We start from the raw sequence: 26,638 nt of genomic DNA on the forward strand, positions 1-26,638 counted from the left end.
TCTGATGCTCATCCCCACCATCCTACCCCATCTACATCTAAAAAAACAAAAAAAGAAAGCAAAAGTATGCCTCAGCCTATGGCTTGTGTCTCTGAAGTAGCCACAGCCATGTGCAGGTTATCGGACCACTCGCCTTCTTTTATCTACATGTCCCCTGTGTGGTGTTGGTACCACAACAGTGCATGACACGAGGGTCAGACATCCCCTAGGGTTGTATCATTGCCTGGTTCAGGTACAGGAGAAACAAACTCTTTAGGTGCTGGGGAAGTCAGGGGGTGCAGAATCTGTTACCATGGTTAATAAGTCTTCCTATGGCGATTCGTCTTCCAGTATATTGCATTATAAAAAGTGATGGCCGTCCCACCAGGTGGTAGAGCAGCAGTCTTTCTCTGTTTTTTCACCTGAAATGAAGGCTATGGTAGATCAACTGTTTGGGCACTTAATCATGAGGTGTATACCACAGTTATTAGTAAAATCAACTCTTTCACTTCCGGTTATTCATTTAAGGATCCTAATTTTGATTGGATCAGGTTCTGATTTGTCCGAGTCACATCAGTCAGTTTCTACTGATGGATAGGTGCAGCAACCAAAAGACATGTTTTCGTTTTCCAAAATGCTGACTAGATTTAGGGATATATTTAAATGAGTGCAGTCTTCTGCTACCCCTGAGAATGGCAGGGTATATGATCCTTTTAGGATGAGGTACTGGTACTATCATCCCTTTTTCCAGTGATCCTGGCATTGCAGGATGGTTTCAAGAAAGCTTGTAATTCTTCTTTGCTTACTGAAGCTCTCCCTAAAAAATTGTTTAGGAAATTCAGAGTATCATTCAACATACCGGGTCTCCAAGCCCTTTGGCTGTGGACCCTGCTTTTGTGTCTCTGGATACTGTTTCTAGTAAAATGACCATATCTTCTTCAAATCTGGTCCTTCAAGATAAATTAGGCAAGTGGCTAGAATATCAGAGAAAGAAGCCAAAGCATTCCAGCATGATAGCTTTTAAAATATTTAACTATCACTCTTTTATGTGGAAGTTTGTGTTGAGATGCATGTATAGTTTGGAAGAGTTTGCTGCATCATTGCCTGTTGAGCACAACGCGTGTCAAGGATATTGTTTCCAGTGTTTCTCAGGTGTCAAACATGCATTAATGAGTTTCTTGGAGGGGGCTGACACTATTTCTAGAAATGCAACTTTGTCTGTGGTGTTGAGGAGATGTGCTTGGTTGCACAGCCAGAATTTCTCCGACTTAAAAAAATGAGATTTTTGAATGCTACTGTTGAGTCTGAATGTGTGTTTGTTACAGCAGCTAATCAAAGCCTTAAACACTGGGATGACAGAGCTAAATTGATGCAAGGGGTTCCAAACATGTTTCATATTCCAAAGTTCTCCTCCTTTAAGCAGGATAATCTTTGGCAGCCTCTTAAAAGCCCCAGCCTAACGAGCCAAGGCATTAAAAGAAAACTGCAGGACAAGAGTTCTGCCAAGTCTAACAAATGGGGTCCCTTTCCCAAAAAGGATACCTCTTCCCAATTTATGACTATGCTGAGATGGGGCACATTTCTTTCTTTCTAAGCCCCTGTCAGGTGCTATGTATTTAAAACTGTCTCTCAGCAAGGCATTGTGGCTATCAGTGGTTTCCAACAAATTAATTTTCATCATTGTGGCAGGAGTTACTGATGGCAGTAGAAGGATCACCCTCCTCATTCAGGGTGCTGCCCCTCATCTAACAGACCAGTGTTTGTTATCCCCTCCTAGTCTCCATCATATGCTAGACTTAGGTGTCCTAGAATATGCACCCCCTTATATGAGAATAAGGAGGTTTTATTCTTGAATTTTCTTGGTTCCCAGAAAAGAATTTTCCTTTTTGAACACCTTCATCCAGGTTCCCAAGATCAAGATGCTCACCCTCCACACAGTGCTTCCTCTTCTGTTGGAGTACTGCTTCATGGTGACCCTGGACATAAAGGATTCCCATTGCTCATCGCTTCTGGAGGTATCTGAGATTTGTTGTCTCTGGGTCTCTCTCTGTTTCCTGTATTGTCCTTTGGGCTATCTTCTGCTCCTCGAGTGTTTACAAAATACCTTGCCCTAATAGTGACCCATTGTCACAGTATGTGCATCGACACTTTTAATTACTTAAATTAGTTGCAGAGCTTGCGTTCAAGTCTTTGGAATCATTAAGGAAGGTTTCAGCCTTACTCTGGCTCAGGTTGAACCTCCTGAAGTAGTGTCTGACCCGCTCACAAAGACTCCTCTTTCTGGGATGCCTGCTTCACTCCAATGTAAGAATGGGCTTTCTGCCCAAAGATAAGATCCTGTCTTACCCAAACGGTGTTTCTGAACTTATCCTAGAGAAATGCCCCCTCAGCCTGAGAATTCCTGAAAATTCACGGACTGATGACATCCATGATTCTCATGATACCACTGGTTTGTACTCACATGAGAAAAATGTGTCCTCAGTTTAGAAGAAAATGATCTAAGAGAACAGCTGCTTGATTTAATAGAGATAGATAGACATAATAAGAACAATGAAAGAAATAGACTGCAGAGGGTCAATAAAACCCAAAATGTCAGAAGTTTGATGAAACGAATGAACACGGTAATTACAACTGTCCACAGAGATCCATGTGATGTAACAGAAGTAAACAGGATATATTACTGTGCAGCTAAATTAATAACAGATAACATGTTACCACAAGAACATAGAGTAGTAAGGGAAAGGAAGTGGAGAAATTGAATACCATCATGCAAGTATCGAACAGAGAAAACTATAACGCAATTAAGACAAGAAGTGTCACTGTTAGAAGAGTATAGAAAGAGTTGATCAACAAAGATACTCTGATGTGATAAAAACAATGAGCAACAATTATAACGGATCAGGATCTATCTTGCACTATTGCAAATAAACTAAAAATCTCAGCACAGCCAGAAAAACTTAGAAGATACACAGATATTTATATAAAGGAAAAGTACAAAATAAGCAATTTATTGATGACTCCAAAAAATTCTATAGAAGATTGGTAAACAAGGCAAAAGGAATTGAAAGACCACCCAAAAAAAGAAGAAATAGATACATCTTGGAGAAATATATATGAAGATCCTGTGGAACATAACAAAGATGCTAAATGGATAGAAGTAAAAGAAAGAATAGGAAGTTCAAAGGTGCAGGATATGAAAGGGGATGAAGTAACTGCCAGAGAGATTGAAATAAAGTTAAGGAAAGCTTCCAGTTAGAAAAACCCAGGCCCAGATGCAGTACCTAACTTCTGGCTAAAAGTATTAACCATCTTTGCACAAAGATTTAGCCATGAGTGAGAACTATATATATATATGTATATATATATATATATATATATATATATATATATATATATATATATATAATATAATATACATACATACATATATACACCCCCCAAGCAGACACCAGCCTGGTCAACAACAGGAAAAACAATGCTGTTACTTAAAATCATAGACCAATAACTTGCCTTCTGACATTGTATAAACTGTACACCGGAACTGATGCTGACAGAGTTTGTAGTCATTTAGAAGAAAGTGTAATCATGGCAATAGAACAAAAGGGTAATAAAAGAAAGTCATATGGAACAAAGGATCATTGTTGCTAAAGAGTCATAATGGAGAACTGTAAAAAGGGGAAGAATCTAAGTATGGCATGGATAGACTACAAAAAGCATTGGACAGTATCCCACATTCATGGATAAAAGAGTGCTTAAAAATGTATAAGACCAATTATAGACACTGACCAATTATAATACAGTGACCATGAAACAGTGGCAGACCACTTTGCAGTTAAGCCATGATAAAGGACAAATTATTATTCCAGAGATAAAAATTCAAAGGGGGATAGGGTGACTCCCTGTCACCACTGCTATTCTGTCTTGCCCTTACCCCACTAAGCTGTCTACTTAACCGATTAGGCCATGGATATAATTTGGCTCCTAGAAATCAACTAAGTGTAAGGACTTCTCTTTACTTTGTTGATTATTTAAAACTGTATAGCTCATCAGATGAGGAACTTAAAGCACAATTTCAAGTAGTCAAAACTTTTTTAGATGATAAAAGAATGTCATTTGGTCTTAATAAATGTGCAGAAGCAACCTTTAATGAAGGAAAACTGCAGCACCAAGAAAACAGTTTGTTGGCAAGAAGTTGATATAAAAAAAACTTGAGCAAGAAGGAGTGTATAAATATTTGGGCATTGAAGAAGGCTCAACAATAATACCTGAACAAATGCGAATAAAACTTAGCAAGGAATATTTTAGAAGACACTTAAATTAATTCTGAAAACAGTATTGGCATTTAGGAACAAAATTCAAGCTACAAACCAACTTTCTCTTCCTGTCCTAACTTAAAGTTTTGGAGTGATTGACTGGCCCCAAAAGATGTTGGATAGATTACATAGGAAAACAAGAAGGATGGTTCATGTTCATCAAATGATTTATAGAAATTGGTACATACCAAGATTAAATATATGGGCCTCCTTGAAAATTATTACATGTATAGATCTGCAGTCGTGGAACTGCACACATATCTGCTGACTTCATAAGACCCAAATGTAGTGAAAGTTTTGAAACATGAGGAGAATAAATCTAAGATGAATTCCCTGCTGAGTCTAGCAGAAGCATATCGGCATCAAGCAGTAATGGAAATCAAACCAGAAGTAGATAAAAATCAGGAAACAACTGAATGTGATAAAAAACAAAAGAAAGAATACAAGGTGAAGGATCAGATGAGAAGGCAAGAAATGTGGAAAATGCATAAATATAGTTGCAAGTATAGAAAACTTCTGGAATAACCTCATGTTGATCAGGATCGAATGCAGGAATGGCTAAGGAGAGATGAATTCAGATCAAAAGATGAAAGTTAATATTGGCAGCCCAAGACAGTGGGCTACATACACGTTGGTTTACAAAGTCCATTGAACATGTGGGAGAAACGGACAAATGTAGGTTTTGTAAAACGGAATTGGAAACCGTTGCATACATGGATGCACTAAAATTGTATATTTGTATTTGTTATATATATATATATATGATTTATAGTGTTGTCGTTAGGATTGTCAGGTTTTCATATTATATATAGTTATTCACCATATAAGGTTATATACATTTTTTATTTATTTTAGCCATAAATCCTTTAATGTATGGTCTATTTATTTACATAACTGTGCTAATATGTACTAATACACTAATTGTTATGTCCTTATTGGGTACAACTGAAATTTTGAAACATCATGTGACTAATCTCCAGTATTTAATGAATGATGGGATTTTTAACTGTTGTCTGATGAAGGGGTAGATCCCAGAAAGCTTTCACCACTGTTTTGTAAGGATTTTTTCATTGTAACTTTTTGTTTTGTTGTTTTCTTTATTTTTGTAATAAATCAAATGGGAATCACCCATTGCCAACAGGTCAAAAGACAGATGTGAGAAAACCAGATAGTGGTCCACAAAAAGAAGACAAAAGTAGCATTGATCACTGAAATCGCTACACCCAATAGCTACAGTGTCTTGTGTTCAGAGAGATGAAGTCATTAAATATCAGGATTTGCAGGCAGAAACGAGAGCAATGTGGAAGAAACCTACCTAGACAGTTCCAACAGTTGTAGGAGCAATGGGTCTTATAAAAAGAATCTACAATTGTATTTAGATATGCTACCAATACATGTAACTCCATACAAATTGCAGAAGGAGTCATTACTGGTGCTGCGAGGAACACTTCTGGCTGACATCAAAGATTGAAACAATACTAATTTCATGAAATTTAATCGCACTTTTACTTAGGAGTGGGGTCCGTTCCCATCATGGTATTAAAACCCAAAAGACTTGGAGAAATTAAAAAAAAAAAAAAAAGAGAGAAAAATTCAGTGGTATGCTCTATAAATTGTTGGACCCAGTATCTTCATTCCATGGAAATAGTTACTGGTTCTTTCATCGGATGAGAGTTAGTCATGGAAAGAAAAGTTGAGTAATAGTCCAGGACTTCTGTTCTTTCCTATGATACCTGTCTATTCAGACCGATTCTTCCTGACTTCACATGGGGAGCTGTCAATAGAAAAACAAATGCAAGCTGCTTGGGGTCCCAAGGATGCATGTAAACTCATAAATATAAAGCAAATGTTAGCAGTGATTTACACCCTTGAAGGTTTTTTCATCATATATGGACTCCAGTTGATTACGGACAACACCACAGTGATGTGGTATCTCAACAAATAAGGGGGTACAAGGTCTTTACCCATTGTGCTGGTTTGCAATGATCGCCTTGGAGCTGGTTTCTCGGTATGCTAACTCTTCAGGTTGTATACATCCTGTCAGAGCAGAACGTTGTGGCAGACAGATTTAACAGATGCTGGGCAGACCCCGTACAAGTGGAAGCTCAAGGCAAAGGTGTTCTAAGATCTAGTTCAGATTGGGAATGCCTCAGTTATATCTATTTGTCTCCTTTCAAAACCGACAACTTGAGAAATTCTGTTCTAGATATCCTTGCAGCCATGTTTGGAGGACAGACATATTCTTGTTCTTTGGATGGGAATGTTGTATGCCTTTCCACCCTTTTCACTGATTAACAAGGTACTTCTGAAGGGTCAGAGACAAATACCAAAGATCATTGTGGTGACCTGTTACTGGCCCAGGCAGTCTTGGTTCTTTTCTTAATGGTACTGGCCAAGGCCCATTACCACAACCTTCCTCATACTCCGGATTTGCTGATACAGTTTCAGGGATGACTGGTTCACTCCAATTTGGAGAAACTTTAATCGACAGCCTGGATGATTCAGTCTTGACTCCAGTTAGACACTTGCTTCGTAGGGATGTGCAGTAGGTGTTAAAAGAGGCCAGAAAACCTGCTTCTAGAAAATCTTATGTTTGCAAATGGATGAGGTTTTCTAAGTGGTGCCTAAATGGAAACATAGGATCCATTGAGGTTAACATCTCTTACTTTGAAATATTTGTGTGAGCTTTTTCAGGATGGTTTATTGTATGTGTCCACTAAGGTACATTTAATGGCCATCTCTGCGTGTCTGCCTGCGTATTCCCCTCATTCTTCTTTTTTGGTAAAACAGTTTATGAAAGGAATGCTGCATATGAGAACACCTTGCAAGCAAATTCCTCCTTTGTGGGACCTCAACCATATTCTGGAAAAATTGACATTACCACTTTTTGAACCAGCAGCTCACATTGATCTTAAGTTAACATGGAAAACTGTTTTGCTTATTGCTCTGGCAGCTACATGGTGAGTTTATGAGCTGCAAGCTCTCATTGTGGAACACCCTTACCTTATTTTCCACAAGGATGGGATTGTGTTGCATACTTATCCTTCTTTCATGCCAAAAGTGGTCTCTGAGATCACTCTCAATAAGTCCATTAAACTCCCTTTATTCTTTCCAGAACGTAAGAATAAGAGAGAGAGAGAGAGAGACAACGAACGAGAGAGAGAGAACTTCACGCCTTAGATGTTCACTGGCAGCTCAGGTACTCCCTAGACAGAACAAAGCCCTTTAGGATGGCAAAAAGGCTGTGTTTTTCCTTCTATGGGGCAAAGAAAGGTCAACCTGTCTCTAAGCAAACCATTGCACGTTGGTCATCTTCTGGTATTGTTTTTTGTTATACTCACCTAGGAATGGTGAATCCGGGCAAGGTAAAGACACATTCCACCAGGACATTTTCCGGGTCTATATTCTGTATTTGAACTTTCTAAACTTCAAATCCCATATGTTCGACAATATATGATTGAAGTTTTAAAGTTCGACTATATAATAAAACAAAACTTACCTTAATGGTGCAGTTAGGGGGGGCAAGCCCCCCCACACCCCCCTACTTAAATATACCAACTCTGAGATCGCACTTCAGTGCAGAAAAGGGAAATTCTCCCATTCTGCACCGAACGGTGCCATTACGTTTAACCTTCGAACGCTTGAAATTTCGATCATATGGTGTCGACCATATGCCATTCGAAATTTCAAACGTTCATGGTTCTAATAGGATCCCCATTTTCCTTTTCTGCAGCATATTGGAAAGGAGTGGACTCGAAATATTTTACAGGCAGCAGACTTGGTCCTCTGTCCATACCTTCATGAAGCAGTACAAACTGGATACTTTTTCTAGATCCAGAGTAGGCTTTGTGAGGACCATTCTCCAGAGGCTCCTGGACCCTTTATCCTTCCTCCTCTCAGGTTGGGTAAGCTTTGGGAATCTACCCTTGTACCAGTAAGGCAGTGTGTTTTGTTGAACATAGTACAGCTGCATAACTTCCACTTACCTGTAACAGTAGATGTTTGTAGAACACACTGTTTTACTTGGCAGTAGCATTTGGCAGAAATATTTTACAGGCAGCAGACTTGGTCCTCTGTCCATACCTTCATGAAGCAGTACAAACTGGATACTTTTTCTAGATCCAGAGTAGGCTTTGTGAGGACCATTCTCCAGAGGCTCCTGGACCTTTATCCTTCCTCCTCTCAGGTTGGGTAAGCTTTGGGAATCTACCCTTGTACCAGTAAGGCAGTGTGTTTTGTTGAACATAGTACAGCTGCATAACTTCCACTTACCTGTAACAGTAGATGTTTGTAGAACACACTGTTTTACTTGGCAGTAGCATCCCCCTTTAGTTGGATGTAAATAGTTGGCCTGATAGTTTCTGTTTTTGTTTAGCAACTTTTGTTGTTTTATGCGTGTGTGTAGTTTTTAGTTTGGAATAATAAGTATTCACAAAACTTGCATTTCCATCTGCTCGTCTCTTTGGGGCCCAAGAAAAAACAGAAGGGTGTCTTTTTGTGGCTGTGAAGAATTGTCTTGTTTCTGGCAGCTGACTGAAGCTTCCCATCCACCAAGTAGTGGGAAAAATTCTGAGTTCTGATATACTGCCAAGAGGGGTGGTAGCAGACCATTACTACCCTTATGCCAGTAAGACTGTGTGTTCTATGAATATATACTGTTACAAGTAAGTGTAACTTATGCAAGTGTACTTTATCTTGGATGGTGGAAAATCCTAGTGTGTCATGGTAAAAGCTGCTTATCAAAAAAGAAGCTGTGCAGTTGTGGTGTCCTTCACCCTCGTTTCATATTATGACAGTTAAAATTCAAATTTTGCATTTAATGCTGATGAAGACTTATGAAATTAAGTGGAAATATTTGATTTAACAAGCAGTAGGACAGAACAATTTGAAAGAGTATCTTTTTGAACATATTGCAGGAAGAGGGATGTGTACCCTTATGTTTTGAAATGGGCATTGGGAAACCTAAAACAGGCATTGTACTCTACTGACCTCAAGCCATAAACCAATGCACTTTTATCTACTGGCTATATAATGCAGGTTTCTAAGAAGAACGAGGCTTAAGTATGTAGAAACAGAGAGAAATGCAAGTATAATATATCGGGAGCAAATGAGATATGGAGATGCATAGCGAACTTGCAGTAGTATTAGAAAAATTAGCTTAAATAATTCCTTGAAGTTGAAATTTGAAGGGATGTTGTATACTGCATGAGCACTAGGATTAAATAAACTTGAGGGAAGAGCATTACCTACACTAATGTTATTGTTATTTGGAGGAAAACGGTGACCTACTGATGACAGAAAAAGTTAATAATCAAAGCATTTAGAATACTGGGAGAAAGTTAGGAGGTAAGGTGTTGTAAAAAGTTAAGGAAAGGTGGTTTAAAAAGATACAAGAAGGGTTAGGTGATAGATATGGGGGATACATTTGTCAGTGCCAACATGTGGTTTTAAATCCAGGAAATTTAAAATGCTGGCTTTGAAATGTTTGCTCAGAGTGTCTGCTTTAAGGCTGCAACCTGGACATCCATTTCAACATTCACAAAACACTTCCAGATAGATGTCCAGTGTAGTAGTAGAGCAGGTATTGGCAGGACATTTCTGTAGGGAATTTTCTTGGCTGAGCCCCTACACATGTATTTGTCTATTCAAATGAAACCTTTTCGGAGTTTACATGATTTTTTTCTGTTTTTCTGCTGCAGGTGTCTTCACTGACAAAAGACAGGTACATGAAGTGCTCATACTAGCAGTAGAATGGGGAAGAGAGATTTTTGTAGTAGAAAAATATTCTACCATCTCCTACTTGCTATCAATTTTATTTTGTTATTGAATACTTTTAGTATTACATTTTAGTTGATTGTGCTGAAGTCTTTTAAGTCTGACTGTAGATGGACTGAAGATGAAGTAGCTTAACCTCTCAAATGCCCAGGTTTTTGCAGAATATACAGATTTTTGGTCTGTTCTTCTTAAAAGTTGCAGTTCTCTGGCAAATCACTGAGTACTGAGGTCACAAAATAATGATAGACATTTGAGTTTCATACTTTATATCCATCGTAAAATGCATGCTAACACAACTCCTTTTATTCTAGCAACTTTCTACGTTTATAAGAACAATATTAAAAAAATGTCCCTATTTTTGGGCTTTTTCCCCAGATTATTTTTGGCTTTGCCCAGATTTCTTGTGCTAAGAGATTGAGAGGTATAATTCTACATTTTATGATTTATGTGCCACAGAGTGATGCATAAGCTCTAGAATGAGTTGGGTATTACATCACAGAAGAGATCCATCGACTGTTGCAAAATTAATAAATGAATAAAAAAGCAGGCCAGATACTGACCAATGTTTGAGTTACAGCCCATTTGTGTACTATGACAGTAATTACCTTAAAAACTGTACTGTTTCAAGACCATTCATGTTATTCATATTAACAGTCTGTTGCCTGGTAAACCCACATGTAAATGTGAAAATATCTATTAATGTTTGGATTTTAAGTCTGATTGCCACTTTTTTGTGATGTATTTCCTCCAAGTACTGATATTAGTTATTTTTACCGTCTCTTTATGAACTCAAGATTACACGGCTGGAGAAGGACAAGGAAATTCTGCACGAGCAAATGATTAGTGTTGATCCCACAAGAGACAGTAAAAGAGTCGAGGCCCTACTGAGAGAAAAAGCACAATTGCACCAAAGGCTGAAGGGACTGGAAGCTGAAGTAGCTGAACTGAGGGCTGAGAGGGAAAATGCTGGCTTGCAAGCAGAAAATGTCCAGAGAATACAGATACGTCAGCTGTCTGAATCTCAAACAGCCATCAAATCTCTGGAGGTATTTCTATTTTACACCAACAGTTAGTGTATCACTTGCAAGCTAAAGTTCAGCTATGTTTAGCAGACAGCAGATTACAAGTATAATTTTATTGTCAGTGAAACTAAAGAATGATAGAGTACATTTTAGGAAACATTAAAAATCAGCTAGTCAAGCTGGAGCCTGAAGTCATAATGTACCAGCCTATCAACTCTATAAAAAATCATTTGTTATCCCACGTAACTTTTGGGATGACTAAAACATGCAGTATGTTTTAACCCTTTGTGGAGTAATAAGTACATTCTTATCTCTTTAGTGCTTACAAACTGTATCAATAATATTGACCTTTTCTTGCAAATCTCCAACCTTTTGTTATTCTATTACTTGCTTGTACATTTGGACAACATAGTTGTTCAGTGGTTAAGATCTCCAGGGTACAGGATTCAGTCCTGATATCTTGTGTCTGTGTCGCATTTGCCTGTTTTTGCCATGTCTGCGTGGGTTTTCCCCAGGTACTGTGGCTTCTTTTTGCCTCATAAGAAAATGCTGGCTCATTGGCTAATCAAATCTGTCCATAATATACTGCATGTAACTTAGTTTTTTGTATAAAATATTAACTTTTAAGCTAGGAAATAGTGTTTTTGTTGATTGTTATGTGACTCGTGTACACGTTTAAATGGGAGCATCACTTTTTTTTTTTACTTTTATGCTTCAAAGTTGTTTAAGATTACTTTTCCTGTGGAGAAACTATTAAATTAGTTTTTTAGGCTGGGGTAAGTGTTTTTTTTTTTTCTGGAATATATATTACTTTTTTTTTTTTTTATAATACATTGCATCTGTTCTGCTGACTGTTGCTGCTAAGCTTCCCTGGAAATCAGGTACATGTTTTCATTTGACCATGGAACAGCATACTAGTTCCTCAGCTGTACCATCTTCCAGCCACAAAAAGAAAGATTAAGTAGCCTTGCCCACTACAGCAGGTTAGTAGTTTGCTTAAGCCACAGCTGGTACCTCAGACCATTCCTCTTTTTCTTCAGTTGCCTTTGCAATATAGGTTATATCCTGCATAGACCAGCTACCAAAACTTCTGCGCACATTCCATATGCATAAACCATCAGTCAGCTTGAGTTGAGCTGACAAAAACGGCAGGTTTGGCGCTAAGCCCTTCAGAGATTTCCTGCTGCTGAAGAAAATGCTCCTCTGAGGCTTTCAAGGACTGACGGTCTGCTTGTGCTGTGCCTTTGCTGGCAGTTAAGTTCCCTTTGGGGAAGAAACTTCCATGGGGAAAAAAAACTTGTTGAATAAACACGCTCTTATTCAAGAAAGTTATTTTAAAGCTAGGAGTTTTTGTTTTAACAAACTGTATTGTACTTTTAAATGAGAGCACTATTTTTTCTTTCATTTTAAGAGCTGTAATTGAAAAACATTTTTCAGTGGAGAAGTTGTGTTTATTTTACTTTTTGGGGCTGATAAAGTGATTTAATTTTTTACTGTGATTTTATGTGAAAAACATGACTGTTAAAGACTTTTAGATTTTACCTGATTTTGCTGCTCGTTTCCCCAGGAAAGACTCACCATTTTGGCTCGACCGTGGAAGAAACTGCTGGTCCCAAAGTCCGCCCTTTTTCCAGTCACAAAAAGAAAAAGTTAAGCAAACAGCCTTTGCTACCACAGGTCGTAGGTGGTTGACTCAGTTGTGGCCATTAGACCACTCATCTTTTATCCAGGATCCCCTGGTGTAGCACCTTTAGCCAGTGTAGACTAGAGGTTAGCCATGTCCTCTAGGGTTGTTGGGGTCTTCTCAGAGAACAAGGGAGAGCCACTCTTCTCGGTCCTGGGAGAGGGATCTAGGAAGAACTGCTTGTGTTAGAATGTTGTGCCATCCCTGGGGAAAGCTGCTGTCGTCATTAATAACACTATTGGCCCCATTTTTCCTGTCAAAAAGAAATCGAAAACTAAACATGCATCTACTACTCCTCAAATTTCCTTAGACAGAAATCTACTAAGAGTAATTTACTAGGTCTGGCTCTTGGTTTAATTCAGCTTATTGATCCATTTCTAAAGTAGTTTCTAGTGAAAGACAGGATGCTCTTTTCCTGCAGAGATTCAAGATTCTGAATCTGCACAGGAGGATGAAGGGACATATGCACGGTTTTCAACTCAGATTTCTGATTCAGATTCAAATGAGAGCTCAATGTCTGATTCTTCCCTGTAGGGGTTTCTCTTTTTCTGAGACTGTTTCCAGACCATGCCACTGTTTTCAGTGGGAAAACACCAGGGTTTCCCAGTCCCACAGAAAATACTATAAATTGTTGCAGAAGCATTTCCAGCACATTCATCCATGCTTCCAGTTCTGTCCGCTTTGGAGGATGTTTGTGTTACTGCCTGCAGTTTTCCTGATAGTCAGCTAGCTGCCTCTAAAAAGACAGATAATATGTATAAAGTTCCTCAATCTTTTTACATTTTTGTACACCTTTTCCCAAACTTGACCCAGCAGCTTTTATCATCACCACCCAATTTCTCCAATTTTCTACATGGGGCTGAGGTGTCATGTCACTTATCACCATCTCTCCCTATTCAGTGCCACTCTCCTCTTGCCTTCTTCCAGTCTGACCCAATTCTTCTTCACCAGATTGTCTTCTGCTTTCCTGCACATGTGCCCAAACCACTATAATCTATTCTCTATGACATTTTTTGTAATTGGAACTACTTTGGCTTCTGTCCTTATGTCTTTATTTCTTTGTCTGCCCTACAGAGTGCATCCTATCACCCATCTCAGGCACTTCATCACTTCTGGCTTCCTCAACTGCTCTAACTTTACTGCCCAGGTTTCTGTACCATACAGTAGTACTGGTCAGCCCATTGTATTGTACACCTTACTTTTCAGCTATGTTGGCATTCTTCTATCATACACTACCTCATCCCACTTTGCCAGTTGGCTGCAGACCCTCTGATTCCAGCTTTGACCTCCTTGTTCAGACTTCCCCTCTCCTCAACCACCTGTCCCAGATACATGAAGCTGTTAACCTGTTCCACTATTTTCCCTTCTATCTCAATTTTTGCCTTCTTCTGATCCCCCATGGCCCAGCAGCTATAGCTATGGTAAATCCTTCTGCTGCTAAGTATTTATAGTAGTCGATTATCCAAACTTCGATTATCTGAAATGTCAGTCATCCAATTCATAAAGTATGAATACTTAAATGTTATACATATTCGCTTGGGCATGTTTTTTGAGTTTGTAGTCCACTCGTGTGTAAAAAACTATTCTTTATTGTCCACTGGAATCGCTGAATGGTTGAAAAGTGTATTCTCTGTGTGCTGAAAAAGCAAGATTTTGGAAGATTTTTATCAGGTTAAATGCATGTTTCATTATCTGAACTACCCTAGGTCCCAATTAGTTTGGATAATCAACTCTCTAGTGTAGTTAATTCCAATCCTACTCTTTCTGACAAGGATGGGAAGATGATTAAGTATAGGAATAAGTATGCTTCTGCAACTTTGATTTTCAGAATTTTGAATTGTCAGGCTCATATGTTGGTTTGTTCTAATTGTGAAAGTATGACATGTTCTGTCTGCAGTTTCTTCTTGTGAGGAAAAATCTGTTTTAAATAATTTATTTACATCTATCGTACAAGTCACTACTCATTGTTTACAGTGAGTTTATGACTCAGTTGATATTTCTTCATGGGCTGTGAACCACTGGTACTGTTTTGAGGAGGTTTGCCTGGCTGCATTTTCAGAACCTCTCAAATAATGTTAAAAATGAGATTTTAAATTCTCCTTTGTATAGAAATCTATTTTTTGGCTCCTCTGCTGCAGAGGTGATCAAAAAGTGTGATGAAAGAGATAAGCTGATACAGGGAATTCATAGGACTTTTCAGCAGTCCTCTTCTAAATTTTCTACAGGATTCTCTAACTCCTCATCCAGATTTGTTAAAAAAAAAAAAAAAAAAAAAAAAAAAAAAAGTTTCAACAAAATGCAAGTAAACAGACATTTAAGAAATTGCAAGGAGGTTTTATTTCTTATTGATTGACTGACATTTGATTACCGGGAAAGTCCGACTGGGTAGAAGCCCATTTTCAGCAGAGCCCCAGGGAGAAAAGCTCCAAATTATTACAAAACATTTTAAGCACAATAATTATGCAATCTTCAAAAATGAAACAAAATCATCTGCAGTTTAAATAATTATAAAAAATTAGACATAATATAAAAACATTGGTTAATGAATTCTGGAACCGTCTAAAACCAAGCAGAGTCCAACAAGTCAGAATGAGTATTTACCCTTCCAGAAAATTTGAATCTCTACTTTTCTTTTTGTCAACAGATAGTTTTAGACCAATGGGTTCTGAAGATCATTCATTAAGGGCACAGATGGCAGATGGAAGAAATTCCTTCTTTCCAGAGGTTAATTCCTTATCCACCAGACCAGACCATACTCTTATTCCACTTGTCCTTCATCAGGGTGTGACAGAACCAGTTCCTCCTTCCCAGGTGGGGAAAAGTTTTTATTCAAGGATATTTTTTTTTGCCAGAGAAAGAAAATGCTTGGAGACCAGTTCTGGATCATTCTTTCCTAAATCTGTGTGTGACAGTGCCCAAATTCAAAAATATTTCAGTTTACACCCTATTACCTCTTCTTCCTTATTGAGGTTTCGTGATACTAGATTTAACAGATGCTTATTATTGCATCCTATTTGTCTAAACGTCAGGCGTTTTTTTAAAGATTTTGTGTGTCTGGATCACATCATTGGTTCTCTGCCTTACCCTTTGGATTGTCTACTGCACTGTGTGTGTTCACAAAGTGTCTTGCTCCAGTTATAGCTTTTTGCAGGCAGTAGGGTTCCACGTTTTCTGTATTTAGATGACTTGCTTATGTTTGCAGAGTCTTTCTTAGCATATCAGGAATTTCTCACTTGGGTGGGAGATCTTTTACATGAGGTGGGATTTCGAAAGAACATTCAAAAGTTTTTTTTTTTTTTTTTTGACTCCTTCATGCAGGATTGTATTCCTGGGGTGTCAGCTAGACACCAAAGTTCAAACTGCCTTTCTTCCGCAGGAAAAAATAGATCTATATCTAGATCTATTTTGAAGGTTTTCCACTCGAGTTCAGTCACTTGAGGGACTATCTCAGGATTTTGGGTCTCATGTCATATGTGATTCTCATGATACCACTGGCAAGACTCCACAACAAAAAAATGCTATAATATCTAAAGTCTCTGTGGTCCCAGCACCAACATCCTTTGTATTTTCAAATACCTGTGCTGAGGTTTGTCAGGAGAGAGATCACTTGGTGGAGAGGGCAAATATCTTTAAATCCGTGTCTTCTCTTCCTCCTTGTTCCAAAGCAGTCAGTTACCACAGACTCCGCAGACTTTGCTTTGGGGGCAGTTTCAGGAGGGATAAAAATGCTACGTGTATGGGACACCAATGATTGATGCAAGCGCATAAATATAAAAGAGCTGCTTGCCCTGATCAAAGCACTCAACTCTGAATAATGTTTGATTCCTGGGATCTCTTTAAGTTGTTACAGACAATACTACACTTATGTGATACAGCAACAACCAAGGGGGAGCCAGTTCATACCCCCTTTGCAAACCAGCTATGTTACCTTGGGATATAGATTCACAGCGCAATCTCACTCTCTTGGCATCCTAAATTCTGTCAGAGCAAAATTGTTCAGCAGACAAGCTGAGCAGCACAAGAGCAGACACTCATAAAAGAAAACTAGATCTTCCAGAATTTGATCCATCTGTAGGGAGTTCCTCAAGCAGACCTATTTGCTGCCTCTTTGAACAATCAGATGGCAAGATTTTGCTCCAGGACTCCATGCAAGAAGGCCAGGAAAGACAGATGCTGTTATTTTCCTTAGAAATGTTCATGTATGCTTTTCCACCCTTTCCACTAATATTCAGGGTACTTCTTAAAATTCAGAAAGAATCCCCCAACATCACTGTGGTGATTCCCTTCTGGCCCAGGAAACTGTGGTTCTACTTTCGTTTGTAAATGGCCTGTGGCCATTACCACAACCTTTTTCACAGACTGGACCTACTCACACCAGAACAGGGTGTTTTGATACACCCTGGCACCTCAATCAACTTCAGTTGGCTGCTTGGATGATAAGGTCCTAATTCCCTTAATACACCTTTTTACTGACATGCAGCAGGTACTAATGGAGGCAAGAGTGTCTCCTATTAGAAAATCATACATTAGTAAATGGAAAATGTTTTCTAGTCGGTGCCAACAAAGTAAGTAGTGCCCATTTGGTGCTAGTTGTTTCTCTGGTTTTACGGTATTTGTGTGCATTACTTTCCTGTTGCTTTTCTTACTCTTTCATCAAGGTTCATTAATCAGACATTTCAGCATGTCTGCATATTGATCTTCCTCTTTCAATGCATTATTGTGTCAAAATGTTTTTAAAAGGCGTTTGAAAATAAGAGGTCCCCACCAAAAAAAAACTGGTGGACCTTCCTTGGGATCTTAATGGTGTGTTAAAAAGCTAACAGTTGCTCCCTTGAACTAATTAACTTGACCAACTTGAACATCATGGAAAACAATTTTACCGATTGTTCTGACCTCTGCACCAATGGTATCTGAGTTACAAGCTTTTATGGTGAGTCAGCCTTATCTCATTTTCCACAGAGACAGGGTTTGTTTGAGAACTGATCCTTCTTTTATACCTAAAGTGGTAAACAAGTTTACTTTAAGCTAAACTATCCATTTTTCCATTTTCTTCCTTGAACCCATAAATGAGGGAGAAAGGCTATTACAAATCTTGGGTGTACACAAACAACTCTGGTACTATATTGACAGAACTAAATATTTCAGATCCTCATCAATCAGTTGTTCCTTTTTGTGAACTTGATAAGAAGGGAGAACCTGTGTCAAAACAGGCTTTTTTTTTTTTTCAAAGGTTGTCTCAGGCTATTACCTTTTTCTATACTCTCCACAAAAGGAATGTTCTAGCTAGGTTCAAGGAGCACTCTAGCAGGGCCTTGGCTTGAACTATGTCTGTTTGGAAGGGTTGGATTCTGAAAGTATTCTAGAAGCTGTGACTTGGTCCTTTGTACATACTTTTGTAAAACACTGCAAGCTTGATTCCATCTCTAGCTCTAGATCAGGCTTTGCTAGGACCATTTTCTAAGGGCTCCTACCAGTTCTTAAATGTAGTACGCAAGGGTAATCTACCTATATAGCTAAGACTACTGCAGCAGTGATCAATATGATGAACATAATGCAGTAGTATAAATAAAGGTACCAGAACAGTAGATGTTTGAATGATCACTGCTTCATTTGCCACTTCCTCCCTCTATCCCCACGTGTTTTGGTGTGTTGTGTATGCCAGGGTGTGAACATTTAATGTTAAGTTGTCTATCTTGCCTTCATTCTTGCTGGTTGGGTTTGGAGCCGATCCTCTGCTCCGACTGGGCCATCTTCAATAGCTCGAGAGCTGTTTACTGGCTCGAGGCTACCCTATATCCCTTGATGCCTGGCGCTACTTACTCAGATCTCGTTTGTCGCTTCAGACTGCGAGGTTGTCTTACTGGCTCAGGCTCGTATACGTTTTTTGTATTTCTATTTTTCACTAGTATTTACCTCTTATTAGTATACTTAATACCTTATATTGTACTATTAACCCTAGCTAGACTCTTTAAATAGTATTTATCTCCCTATTTTCGTATTTTAAAAACTCGTTTTACTTGGAGAGTTTTTTCCCCACCCCTTCCCCTCTCTTCCCTTTTGTGGTAGCCGTTTAAATTAGAGGCTAACCCTCTTTTTGTCCTTTCTAGTTAAAAAAAAAAACAAAAAAAAAAACAAAAACGCTTTTTTAGTAGTAGTAGTAGACTTAGTGTGTGTTAGCTGTATTGTTTAATTAGTATACCTGCTAACTTGTGTTTTCTTGTAGTGTGTGTGAGTGTTTTACCTTGGTATGTGGGTGTGTAAATATGTCCAAGGATTCAAAAGTGTCCGGATTCAAGAAGTGTGACTCATGCTATCAGAAGATGTTTCTGACAGATGGTCACACTTCTTGCATCTATTGTCTGGGCGTGGTGCACCTGCAGGACTCTTGTTCGGTTTGTCATGCTTTTAGCCCAAGAGTCCTGCAGGAGTGCAAAAATAAGTTGATACTCGGGGGTTTGCTCAAGCCCCAGGACTCACCAGCCAAGGTTCAGCCTGTGAAGTCCTCCAAGCCACCTAAGTCTTCGGCTCCCAGTTCGGAGCTGTCGCTGGGTGAGACTCCACCATCCACCTCGGCTCCGGCTAGAGACGAGGTGCCTCCCTCCCAATCGGCTCCAACAGGTACTTCGGAGCCGTCTGGGAGTCGAAAGAGATCTAGGTCTCCCTCTTTGGAGTCGATACGCTCGGCTCCACGGTCACCTCTGCTCCAATCGGAGTGCAGTCATAGGTCCTCTCACTGCTCTCGGTCCTCTAGACTTTCAGATCAGGACTTGGAGAGAGTGGTCAGTAGGCTGCTGAAATCGCAGGCCCTAGCGAAAATGTTGTCCAGCCCCCCCCCCCCTCATCAGGTGTCGGCTCTGTCCATTTCTGCAGAGATTCCCCCTCCGACTCCTCTCGTGAGCTCGGAGCTGGAGTTCGTTGGGGTTCGACTCGTGGAACCGTCGGCTCTGATACCTTCCCCTTTGGTTCCGTCGTCGGCTCTGATCCCTTCCATGGCTCCGTCCTTGGTGGGATCTGGGCACCGAGACTCCCTCATTGGCTCCAAGGGGGCGAGTTGCATTGGACCCTTGTCCGACCCCCGTTCTCCCCCTCGGAGCTTTGGCGCAGGTGAGCTCTGCTCCTACATCGGCCTCGGAGCCGTCCCCCTTGGTGTGGAGAGGAATTCCGGTTTCTTCGGAGCCAGAGTCTTCTCTGCACCCAGGCGGGGGTGCCTTTGAGGTCATGAGGAGTGTACTGGCCCCCGAGTCAATCCCACAGTCAACCCCATCGGCTCCTCCCCCTAGGGTGCCTGCGTCTGCCTCTGCCCCTCCTCCAGACCCCACGCTTGGGAAACCAACGCTCCAGAGCATCCCCTTGGGTGTTTCTTCCTCTTCGAGGCCTCCCCTGATCACTCAGAGGAGCCACCTCACAAGAGGAAGTGCAAGAGGAAGCACGTTGACTCCTTTTAGTCTATCACATCAGATACAGACTTAGAGGATTCGGAAGGGTCCCCGAGATCCCCCACTGAAGATGTCTCCTTTTCAGACATTTTGGAAATGCTTAGGCAGAGGGGGAACTGGAATACCCTAGCCCCTTCCGAGGATGAGTCAGTATTCCTGGAAGCGTTGGGTTCCCGACCTTCCACCTCCTGGGTGTCTCCGCCTTTCGACCCACTTATGTCTGTGGTGGCTCGGAAGGTGTGGTCAGCTCCAGACACAGTGGAACCGACCCCCAGGAGACCTGCAAAATTTATAACTGCACCTCAGGACAAACCGTTTTTGACTAAAGGCGTACCTGTCAATGCCATGGTGGTAGCAGCAGCCACAAAAAAGGAGTTGGCAGAAACCTCCTCATCTGTCCATTCCCCTAACAAGGAGTCTAGGACTATGGACAGATATGGGAAGCGAATGTTTGCTTCAGCGACCTTCTCCATGAGGTCTCTGAATTATTTGTGCCATTTCACCCACCTTCAGAGGGGATCTCCTTAAAGAGCTTGGAGATACCCTCCAAGATCCATCAGCTGAGGGGGCTCAAGCTAAGGTGGCCTACCAGCTGGCGACTCAGAATTCAGTTGTTAACTCCTCCATGAGGCTCATTTCTTATGCAGCCGATGGTGCGAGTAGAGCTGCAGGCACAGGCATCGCCCTTAGGAGACACGCATGGATGCGGCTATGTAATTTTGCGGAGCCCTTCAGAGCATCTTTCATCAATACCCCCTTTGATGGTTCCGCTCTCTTCGGATCACAGGTGAAGGACACCCTAACCAGGTGTGAACAAGAAGGCAAGACACTCTCTGCTGTGGGAGTCTGTTTTTCCTCTCCTAGACCATACCACAAGGGTCAGAAGAGTGGAAAGATGTGGTTGCAGAAACCCCAGGGAGCCTTGCCTGACACACGTGGTGAGTTCCCCTCCAGGGGCAGTGGAGGGAACAATAACAGACGCCGCCCTCGGGGCAGAGGGGTCCGCAGAACCAGGGCAGCAGAGAATCTTTCTCTGAGAAGCCCTTTCAGCATCTCTTAAGGATTGCCCGGCTGCCTGCCTCTGGAGGCAGTCGGGGGAAGGCTCTCACTGTACCCCAAAGCCTGGCAAGACGTAACTCAAGACAAGTGGGTACAGTCGATCATATCCGGAGGTTACAAAATCCCCTTTGCTCAACCCCCGTTAAAGTCAAGCAAGTCCCTTCCAGATATTCCACCCAGTCTAAGGGAACAAGCAGCCATAGAGATTTCAAAGCTGCTACACAAGAGTCATTCAGGAAGTCCCGGCAGACCAACTTGGATCCGGAACTTACTCAAGGTTCTTTTTGGTACCAAAAAAGACAGGAGACTGGAGACCCATTCTAGATCTCAGCAGATTAAACAGGTCTGTACAGAGAACGAAGTTTCGATGGTCACGCTATAGTCCATTCTACCCTTCCTGGGTCAGGACAATTGGATGTGCTCTATAGATCTTCAGGATGCGTACTACCACATCAAGATGCACAGGCGCTCCAGAAGATTCCTTCGCTTCCGGATGGAAGCCAGTCACTATCAGTTCAGAGCTCTGCCCTTTGGTCTCACCACAGCCCCCAGGGTGTTCACCAAATGTATGGCAGTGGTTACGGCTCACCTGAGACGTCAAGGATTCCAGGTGTTTCCATATCTAGACGACTGGCTCCTTACTACTTCCACCAGGCATCACCTCCTGCAAGCCAGGGCTACACCATCAAAACTTGTTCCAGGCTAGGTATCACAATAAATTCCGAAAAAATCTGCATTGTTGCCCTGTCAGCATATCACTTATATAGGCGCAAATCTAAATACCAGGAACATGTTTGCGAACCTTCCACCAGACAGGGTATCACTAGTTCGCCAACAAGTACAGATTTTATTAAAATGCAGAACGATTCAAGTCAGGTTCGTCCTCCGAACACTGGGTTCCATGGCATCAGCAATTCTTCTTGTTCCCCTGGCCCGCTTTCACATGGAATCCTCCAGTGGCTTCTATTCACACAGTGGTCCTTCCAACAGCTTATCATGTCTCACGAGATTATGATCACCGAAGCATGCAAGAAGCACCTCGCTTGGTGGATGGCCTCCCCATCAGTGTCCCAGGGCAGACCATTTGTGCTACCCCCTCCAGTCGCCACAGTGACCACGGATGCTTCCCTGATAGGGTGGTGGGGGCATTATCAGGGCAGGACAATCCAAGGCACCTGGCAGCTTCATGAGTACCATTTGCATATAAATGTCTTGGAGATGAGAGCCGTGCTTTTAGCGTTGCAAGCACTTCAGGGCAGTCTCCCTCCTGGGACCATTGCAATTCAAACGGACAATATGTCAGTGGTGTGGTACATCAACAAGCAGGGCGGAACCAGGTCCTATCCTCTATGTCGAGAAGCACTCAGACTCTGGCAGTGGGCGATCGCTTCCCAACGTTTTCTGATCGCAATGCACATCCCTGGGAGTTCCAACGTCATCGCAGACAGGCTCAGCAGAGCAATTCTCATGCCTCACGAGTGGTCTCTGAATCAGGTAGTTATGGAACAAATCTTTCGAAAATGGGGTCAGCCTTACTGCGACCTGTTCACCACACCTTTCAACAGCAAGTGCAGCAATTTCTTCTCCATCCTTTCTCTTCCCGGCCACTCCCCCAGAGACGCTCTAGTCCACGATTGGCCTCAGGGATTTCTGTACGCCTTTCCTCCATTTCCCGTAATACCCAAACTCATACAGAGAGCAACTGCGTTGGGTTGCAAAATGATCCTCATTGCCCCTTACTGGCCTCGATAGATATGGTTCCCATTCCTGCATCATTATCTTATCGAGCAGCCTTGGATTCTGGATCCTATTCCAGATCTGCTGATTCACCAATCGGACAGACTGCATCGATTCCTTCAAACACTCCAGCTCACAGCTTGGTTGCTCCACTTCCAACCTTAGCCAGGCTTCCTAATATTTCCTCCTCTGTGCGGGAAATTATTATCTCATCCCACAAATCCACAACGAGGAAAACTTACGCTAGTAAGTGGAAATGTTTTTCTTGCTGGGCAGAGGCTAGGAATATAGATCCCTTTTCAGCCCCTGTCCACGAGATTCTGGAATTTTTAGCGGAACTCTTCCATTCTGGTTCCGCTTCTGCTACAATCAGGGTTCAGCTAGCTGCCATTTCGAATTTTCACATTGGGTTGTCTTCTAATAACATCATATCTCATAAGCTGTGTAAAGCCTTCCTCAAAGGAACCACTTTGCTTAGGCCTCCCAGTAAGGGATCCACCACCTCCGTGGGATCTAAACTTGATGCTAGCTTCCCTGATCTTGCCACCCTTTGAACCTGCAGCATCTTACTCCATTAAGTTTTTATCCTGGAAGACTCTTTTTCTGGTAGCCATTACTTCTGCCAGACGTGTTTTGGAACTTTAGGCTCTATGTACTCGTTCCCCATACTTAGTTTTCCATAATGATAGGGTCACTCTAAGGACCAATTCTTCCTTCCTTCCTAAGGTCTGTACACAAAATAATTTGATTCAGTCCATAGACCTTCCTGTGTTCTTTCCTAATCACACCAACAACACAGAATATAAATTGCACCAGTTGGATGTTCACAGACAGCTGCGTTTTTATTTGCACAAGACAAAGGACATCAGGAAATCCGACCAACTCTTCGTCTCCTATGCTGAGGGCAGATAGGGCCTTCATGTCTCAAAGGTAACATTATCTAGGTGGTTGTCGCAAGTTATTTCATTCATTTACCAGCTGAGAAACAAAAAATTATCTACCAAACCTAAAGGCCACTCTACTAGGGCTCTGGCTACCTCGGTGGCCTTCCAATATATGTTACCCATGGAATCTGTCTGTGCAGCTGCTGTGTGGGCTAACCCACATTCCTTCATTTCTCATTACAAAATTAGATATTGCTTCCAGGAACAGGGCTGATTTTGGTTCCACTGTTCTGAAGAGTCTGTTCCAGTGAGCCACCCAGGATAGTAGGTGTTAGAGACGCTGTCTCAACCAGCAAGAATGAAGGCTTAACATAAAGAAGTTATGTACCTACCATAACGTTCCATGTTAGTTGTCTTCTTCTCGCCTTCTTTCTTGCGTCCCACCCTCCATCCCCCTATCCTAGTGGATCGAGAGGAGTTTCCCCTTTCAGTGTTTCATTGGCTGAACCTTCTCTGGTCGTATTTTTCTGCTTGGATAGCTTCACATTTGGGCCCCCAGGGGGCTTCTAAAATAGATTTCTTTCTTTCTTATGTCTGGAATAGCTTTTTCAAACGAGATCTGAGTAACTTGCGCCAGGCATCATGGGATATAGGGTAGCCTTGAGCCAGTAAACAGCTCTTGAGCTATTGAAGATGGCCCAGTCGGAGCCAAGAATCGGTTCCGAACCCAACCAGCAAGAAAGAAGGCGAGAAGAAGACAACTAACATGGAATGTTATAGTAGGTACATAACTTCTTTTTTTTGGTATTCCTAGCATGGTCCTTTCAGGGCTTAGCCTCCCACTCTGTGTTGGCATGAAAGGTCTGAAGGGCTTGATGCGCAAACATGTCTTTAGTCAGCTCAGCTCAAGCTGACTATCTGGGCATGTGAAAGATGCCCTGAAGCTTTGGAAGTTGGCTGGCTGTTGTATCCTATGCAGGATATAACCTGTATAGCGAAGGGCACTGAAACAGTGATCATCTGAACATCTACAGTTACATGTTTACTTGAGCAACTGTACTATATCCCCCTTGTGTAGTATGTAACAGCCACAACAGACTTAGGATTAGATATGTCTTCTGAAGCTGTTACTGTGTCCTTGACGGGCAAGGGAGAGCCAATCTTGGCCGTTTGAGAAGGGGCAGGGAAAGTGTTTGTGCTGAACCAGAATGCTGTGCCTATCCCTGGGGAGTTGTTTTTCCTTGCAATTCTGGGTCTGTGTCTTCAGAAATTCTTGTAAAAAAAAAAATAAGCAAGCATATGTCTTCTACTGTTTCAGATACTCTGGACAAGAGTAATTTATTGTACTTAGCTGAGGGTTTAGTGCAGGTTTTTGACCTTTCTTTTAAGAGTGTTTCTGCTAAGTGCAAAAGGAATTCTTCTTTCATTGGTGTGATTCAAGTGATTGGACCTGTGGGAGAATGTAAAGTAATATATAGAGGTACTTTTATCTCCTCTGATTTCTGATTCAGATTCTGAGGAAAATGTGGTATCCGATAGTCCATGTGAAGGATTCTCTTTCTCTGAGACTATTTCTTGGATGAATCATTTCTTTTTAGTGGGAATATTATGATTTCATACAACTGGAATTTCTCGAACCTTTGAGTTTTCCTCTAGTCCTTTCTACATCGGAGAATGTTTTGTTACAGCCTGCAATTTCCCTTAGTCAGAGTACTGCTCCTAAAAAAGCAGATAGATTATACAAAGTTCCTCAGTCTTTTCAGTTTTTAAAATGTAACCCATCAGCTTTTTCCTTAGTGAATAGTGAGTAGTAGTAATTAATACCAATCATCATCCTTTTGACAAGGTTGGGGACAACTTTTGATAAGTTTGGGGGGGGGGAGTGTATTCTGCAACTTTAATCTTTAGATTTCTCATTTGATAGGCTAACATGTTGTTGTTTATCCTGGGTAACTATGAAAGTATGAGGAATGTTTGCCATCAGTTTTTATCTCTGAGGAGGAATCTGCTTTATGCATTTTTTTTTCTGTTTCCAAGTCACTTCTAGTTGCTTGACATGTGCTTATGAGTCTGTAGATGCCACTTATTTATAGAGCTGTTGCTACTGGAACTGTTTTGTGGAGTTTTCCCTGTGTTCTCAGAACCTCGCAGGAGATTGAAAGAATGCAATTTTGAATTCTCCCTTGGATGGAGAACTAGTTTTTGGACCATATGCTGCAGAGGAAGAGAGGTAGATACGCCACAACTATCGAAGCAAACCAGACGTGTAGCATAAAACATAAAAATCTTTTATTCGAATAAGTGAGTGCTTTCACGTTACTTAGAACACTTCATCAGACTGTCTGATGAAGCTTTCTAAGTAACGTGAAAGCGCTCACTTATTTGAATAAAAGATTTTTATGTTTTATGCTACACGTCTGGTTTGCTTCGGTAGTTGTGGCGTATATACCTCTCTTCCTTTGGATTGGTTTTCGTTTTTTGTGAGGTGATACCTTACCCTGCGTTTGTTTTTCGTTTGAGATTCATATACTGCAGAGGTCAACAAATAGTTTGATGTGTTAGGAAAGTTGATTCAAGGAAACTCTGATTTTTTTCAACCCTCCTGTAAGTTTTCCAATGTTTTTTTTTTGCTTCCTCTTCTAATTTTAGTGAAAACCAAAATAAACAATCCCAGCAAAATGTTGATAAATAGAAATATAACTCATTAAAACATATGTGGTGTGGAATGTCACACCTCTAGCAGCCTACG

The 26,638-nt window shown here is 41.0% G+C and overlaps 1 protein-coding gene across 3 annotated transcripts in view; it reads left to right on the forward strand.

Annotated features, from left to right (window-relative positions):
• The window catches only part of LOC122815283 (centrosomal protein of 83 kDa-like), a 1,332,042-nt gene that overhangs the window by 50,601 nt on the left and 1,254,803 nt on the right, over positions 1 to 26,638 (forward strand). For all 3 annotated transcript variants that reach the window (XM_044087644.1, XM_044087646.1, XM_044087645.1), the window contains exon 3: positions 10,862 to 11,113. In XM_044087644.1, coding sequence (XP_043943579.1) covers positions 10,862 to 11,113 — 252 coding nt within the window. The remainder of the gene's footprint in view (positions 1 to 10,861; positions 11,114 to 26,638) is intronic.

This window comes from Protopterus annectens, chromosome 11.part0, assembly GCF_019279795.1.
Source record: "Protopterus annectens isolate FY-2018-M chromosome 11.part0, PAN1.0, whole genome shotgun sequence".
In the NCBI taxonomy this organism is placed as follows: domain Eukaryota; kingdom Metazoa; phylum Chordata; order Ceratodontiformes; family Protopteridae; genus Protopterus; species Protopterus annectens.